This window comes from Lupinus angustifolius, unplaced genomic scaffold, assembly GCF_001865875.1.
Source record: "Lupinus angustifolius cultivar Tanjil unplaced genomic scaffold, LupAngTanjil_v1.0 Scaffold_693, whole genome shotgun sequence".
Classification (NCBI taxonomy): Eukaryota; Viridiplantae; Streptophyta; class Magnoliopsida; order Fabales; family Fabaceae; genus Lupinus; species Lupinus angustifolius.
Window position 1 is genome coordinate 1,279 of NW_017728018.1, and position 6,399 is coordinate 7,677.

The 6,399-nt window shown below is 32.4% G+C and overlaps 1 protein-coding gene across 1 annotated transcript; it reads left to right on the plus strand.

Annotated features, from left to right (window-relative positions):
- Positions 1–1,151: 1,151 nt before the first annotated feature.
- LOC109341822 (calcium-dependent protein kinase 33-like) lies at positions 1,152–6,176 on the plus strand. The gene is made up of 8 exons (XM_019579792.1): positions 1,152–2,185; positions 3,522–3,665; positions 3,795–3,947; positions 4,469–4,581; positions 4,825–4,992; positions 5,079–5,206; positions 5,503–5,623; positions 5,704–6,176. Exons 1-8 carry the CDS (start codon positions 1,471–1,473, stop codon positions 5,776–5,778), a joined length of 1,617 nt encoding a protein of 538 aa, XP_019435337.1. The 5' UTR covers positions 1,152–1,470; the 3' UTR covers positions 5,779–6,176.
- Positions 6,177–6,399: the final 223 nt, after the last annotated feature.

Sequence of the window (6,399 nt, forward strand, 5' to 3'; positions counted from 1 at the left end):
TTTTTATCTTTATTAGAATATGCAACTTATAATTAATGTGTTTGAGATGGTTATATTGGATTATGTTGTTTTTTTAAATTAAAAAATTAAAGGGTAAAATAGGAATATATAAATTATATCATGGTGGTGGTTATACCATATTTTGGCTTTATATATAGTATAAATATATATATAGATTTAGTGTAGTAAGTTCCACATAAAATTAGAAAATTTCTTAAAAATACTATATATACCCCACATTTCCTCACATTGAAATTTAAAAACACGTTCTAATTTCTGAAGATCATATCATTTGTTCAGTAAATTAATTGAAATTTAACAGAGTGTATATTTTTAGGACCAATTATCGTACTTTTATGATTATATATCCATTTATATTAGTTATATTTGAAAGTGATAATTATAAAATATATAAATAATAGATGATAGTAATAGAATAAAAATCTTTACTCTCTTAATATTACTTTTTCTCTAGGATTAACATTTTCTATGAGGGTAATATTTATGTATGATTAGAATAAACGTATATAAACTCAACATATCATTTATGATTTATATTTTTACATTTTTTAAGAATAATTAATGATTAAATAAATGATGAATAATAGGGCTCATATATGCATTGTGGTTGCATTTTGTTTTCTTTGTCAACACTATAGGACTCATCCATTTGGAAGAGAAAATTTAACATTTTAAAGAATCATGTGGAAGGGAAGTTCTTGATTTTCTATTTACATTTATGAATAAAAATGTGACATTATTATATTCAAATAGTAAAAGTATTCTACTATCTAATTTTTTCATGTTATTGTTTAGGTACTCGTTAAGATGTATAAGTTGTTAGTGTATGAATTTTATATAATATTAGTGTATAATTTACCACTTGTTGACTTTTAAAAAACAAATAAAAATCTAAACAAATGGTGAATCAGAATATATGTGTGCATATTCATAAATTTTATACTATTTTTTAAATCTTTCATTTTCATTTGGAACCAAGTCAGACTCATCTTCACTGACAGAAATGAAAGTTATATGAAAAATATAGAAAACTCAAAAGATAATTACACTTGTATTATTTCCTTTCTAATAAAATTACATTTGCACCTTTCAAGTACATTAAAAAGTAGAACTGTCATCTCTAGATCAGTCTCACTCCATCAGAGTATCAAGTTTGACTTCTCTCTCTTCACATTCTCTGCATATTCTTCAACACTCTTCATCGACTTTTTTCTCTCTCTAACAACCTTTTCATTGTTTCTCTTTCCTATTAATTCTTAAAATGAATTCATATATAGATTTCTGATCCCAAGATAAAGTTAGTAGTCATGTTAAGTTCTCATCTGGGTTTAATCCTTTTCTTTCTATTTTGACTGAACCAGTTTCAATTTCTGGTGCTGTGTACCAAAAAAATATCCAAATTTTCTTCCTCTTTTCTCTCTCTTTATTCATAGTACTTGGATTTGAGACATGGGTAACTGTTTAGGGAAATGTGAAGATTCAGATTCAGAACCAGAAGACATTGGTCAAAGATATGATGGGTCTGGTGTGCACAATCATAAGACTCATGAAACCTTTGCAAACAATTCAAGACCACAACCTAATAATCAACAACCTTATCAGTTACCTGAAAAGCCTTATGTTCATGTTCCAAGCCCAAAACCAATTCAGAAACCAGACACAATCCTAGGAAAGCCATTTGAGGATGTGAAACAATTCTACACACTTGGTAAAGAATTGGGTAGCGGACAATTCGGTGTGACACATCTATGCACTGAGAATTCAACTGGGTTGTTATATGCTTGCAAGTCAATCTCAAAGAGAAAGCTTGTTAGCAAATCTGATAAGGAAGATATAAAGAGGGAGATTCAGATTATGCAGCATTTGAGTGGCCAACCTAACATTGTTCAGTTCAAAGGTGCTTATGAGGATAAGAGTTTCGTTCGGGTTGTTATGGAGTTATGTGCTGGTGGTGAACTATTTGATAGGATTATTGCTAAGGGACATTACAGTGAAAGGGCTGCAGCTTCTATATGTAGACAGATTGTTAATGTTGTTCATATTTGCCATTTTATGGGTGTGATGCATAGGGATCTTAAGCCAGAGAATTTCTTGTTGTCTAGTAAGGATGAAAATGCTCTTATCAAGGCAACAGATTTTGGGTTGTCAGTTTTTATTGAAGAAGGTAAAATTTTGGTCCATTAATTGGTTATTTGTCCTAATCCATAGAAAAATATGTGAGCTTTAGTATTACTTTTTTCCCTTGAAATAAGTGTTGAATAGGGTACTAAAGTTTTAGTGAAATTATTTTAAATGTTTCTGACTCATATTTTATCTTTGGATTAATCTTTTTATGGCTATGTTTTGTATAATTTTGAAGTTGCTGTTACCTGCCATATTAGAAATTTAGCTGCATTGGTTCCACTATTGTATATACTATACACCACTACATAATACTCAGTTTGTTAACATCATTAAAGTGGGTTGGGTAGGGGTAGTGATTCAAGTTGGAGACCGCATCACGTGATGCAGCCACAATATTGTGGTTGCGGTGACTGCCGCATCACACCGCAATTACAGTGTGACACCGAATCACAATGATGCGACTGCATCGGGCCGCATCCGCATCACAACATAATTCACACTGCAACAGCCGCAATCCGCATCGCAACGGCCACTATGACTGTAATGACAATAACTGCAATCGTGATGGCAACCACAATGTAAAACAGGGGAGTATCTATACATACTAGGTTTATTGTCCATACTTGTCATTGGTAAATCTGTTTTGTCAAAACTTGGCCTAGAAAGTTTGAGAACCTTCAAATTTGCTTGACTTTGATGGTATCTTAACTCCTGTCTATTAATTTTATAAATGCTTAACATCGTCATTCTTTTACATGTATATGCAATTGACAACACAGTTCAGTCACTATACTTTGTTGTGATGTCCTTGCTATCTCCTTTGGACCATGGTTATATTTTCCATAAGCTTGGACATGGAAAGTAACGTACTATGATATGGCTGGTCATTTTGTATTTATTTAAGACTCAGAGTAATGCATTGGTTAGCATTGTCCATTCAAATTAATTAGTCAGCACTTGGCAGTAGTGATCTAACATGGATGATCAACTTAACCAGAATCTGGCGTTTCAATCATTCCATATATCACACTTGCGTAGTTCTAAGATTTCATGAAATTTTTGAACATTGAATAGAGTGAAAATAATTGAACGTTTAATATATTGCTCACTGAGTCATTATGTCAAATTTTAGGAAGTAAAATTATTGCTTATCAGCATAAAATAAAACATTGCATATCCAGAAACTTCACCTCCGTCATTGTCTCTGAAGTGCATCAGGTATATAGTTTTTCGCAATCATAAACAATATATACACATATTTGGCATGTTTGGCACCAACTTATCTTTTTATATGGTATTTATCTGAGTAAAAAGCAACATTTTCTTCTGATGTACACTTATAATATGTACATAAATTATCTGATAATGCTTGCCAGGAAAGCTGTATCGCGATATAGTTGGAAGTGCTTATTATGTTGCTCCAGAAGTACTGAGGCGCAGATGTGGGAAGGAAATAGATATATGGAGTGCAGGAGTTATATTGTATATCTTACTTAGTGGTGTCCCTCCATTTTGGGCTGGTAAACTGTGATTTTGATTTTTGTAACAGTAGGATCTGAACCTTGTATTGTATATCTTCGGTTTTTCTGTTTTCCATTATGTTTTAATATTGACTAACTCTTCTTTTTTTAATCAAATATGTGCTACAGAGACCGAAAAGGGAATATTTGATGCCATATTGGAAGGAGATATTGATTTTGAAAGTCAACCATGGCCTAAAATATCAGGCAGTGCTAAGGACCTTGTTCGTAAGATGCTTATACAAGATCCGAAGAAACGCATTACTTCTGCTCAAGTTCTTGGTTTGTAACTGTCATTGTGTTTTCTTCTCATCCTCAATGCAATACTTGAAGTTTATTAAACTGTATTTTAATAGTGTTCATAGTTCTGCTATAGCTAATTGTATTGCACAAAAATCCACTGAGAAGCTTTTAGAACTTCAGGGCTATTTCTCGAGTTCTCGTATCTATAGACTATTCTTTACCCATACAGGAGTGACAATAAAGACGTAATCATAGTAGCTATCAAGACTTAAACACTTCTCAAGATACATTAAATGGAAACTGTATTTATATAAAGTTCTTTCTGTAATGTTTTCATGAAGAATGTTAAAATTATTTATTTCTCAGGTAATTGGATTTGACAGGAAAAGAAATACTGGAGATTAAGAACCACTAACAATGTTTTGATGCAATCACTCACACCTGTTTCCAATTAAATTCGTTGATCATTGATAGCACGGTTTTTTAGTCTTTATGAATTTTTTAGTTAATGCATTTTATTTTATCTTATAACTGAATTCATTTAATGTATGAATGATTAGAGCACCCATGGATTAAAGATGGAAATGCTTCTGACAAGCCAATAGACAGTGCAGTCCTTTCGAGAATGAAGCAATTCAGAGCCATGAATAAACTAAAGAAACTTGCGCTGAAGGTATGTCCATTAACATTATGCATGAAGAGAGACCATAGTGATGTTTAGTGCTTGTTGTCTTAAGTACCTATCTGTCTATGGATTCATTGCTAAAACAGAGAATAGGCTAATTTTAAATCACAGGATTTAAAAGATGTCTTTTCAACTCTGGTTACAACATTGAGAGATGCAAAATATCATTCTGCTTTTCTGCTTATGACTTTAAATTTACCAATCTCTCCAACTTTATGAATATTCTTTTAGGTCATTGCTGAGAATATGTCTGCTGAAGACATCCAAGGCTTAAAGGCAATGTTTACAAATATGGACACCGACAAGAGTGGTTCAATCACCTATGAAGAACTGAAGGCGGGATTGCAAAGACTTGGTTCAAAGCTTACGGAGGCCGAAGTGAAGCAACTTATGGAAGCTGTAAGCTGTTATCAAATTTTGTCTTGTATTATTTTTAAACTCTCTTAAATTCTTTCTGATCTTACATTCCTAGGCCTCAATCGCAGGCGGATGTAGATGGAAATGGCACAATCGACTATATAGAATTCATCACTGCTACAATGCATAGACACAAATTAGAAAAAGATGACAATCTTTACAAAGCCTTCCAATATTTTGATAAGGACAACAGTGGGTCAGTCAATCTTGATTTCTTTTTCAACGTAGTCTTTTCCTTCAATTTCTCTTGATTTTGCATTATGCCATTCATATGAATCACGCCTATTGGGTTCAATCTTTGTATGTTTGTTATCAATATCATGTCCATCAACTAAGTCTCATTCATATTGTTTGGTTTTTTTATTCTTATAAAAAAAGAGGTACAGTTGCTGGCAATTCCATCAAACCATTAATTAATGAATAATTTAACTTTGGATTTGATTTCAGGAGGAATGACATATCTACACTTATATTTGCTTCGTTCCATTACAGGTTTATTACAGGAGATGAACTGCAAACTGCCATGAAAGAATATGGTATGGGTGATGATGCCACAATCAACGAAATTATATCCGAAGTCGATACAATCATATCTGAAGTGGATACAGATAATGTAAGCCTATTTTTCTCTTGTGTTGCTACAAGCTTCTATTCTTCTATTTCCATAGTTAATACTCAATTGTGGTCCCACAGGATGGAAGAATCAACTTTGAAGAGTTCTGTGCAATGATGAGGAGTGGAAACCAACAACATGCCAAGCTATTCTAAAATCACATAATCTCACTAGTATGAGTGTCTGGTTTATCCAACACACCCCTAGTGAAATATGGTGCACACTTCTTTATGAGAAATATAACCTAAAGTTTATTATATCACGTGTAAAGCTTCTGATTTAGAGTGTTTTGAGTTATTAAGTCCCAAATGACTGATAGTTATCTCTCTTATTTCAGTTTTGGTTTTTTCTTCATGACATTCTATTTGAGAGTCCTCTTTATGTTGGACATGAAGTATAAAAGTGAGTTACCAATAAGAGATTTTGTTTTTGTACTGGAAATTCTCAGCAGATAATGTTTATTTAGTAATTATTGGTGATTGTGACAACTAGCATTATGTGATGACAACCACATCCAAGATCTGAATGGAGTTTAACTCAGTTGGGTTCTGACTTCTGACAATGACAGTGCTATGTCTCTCCTTTTGAACATTCAATGTGAGATTGTGTTTGCATATGGGATATGAGTGCCAATAATAATCCATAGTAATTCATGAGTCGAGTCAGTCTCAATTCAACACTACCTAATTTGAATTGATTTCAATATTGAACTATATTTTAGTTAAAGTTTGACTGAATTAAAGTTCATGAACGGGATAACGAGCTCAAATTTATGT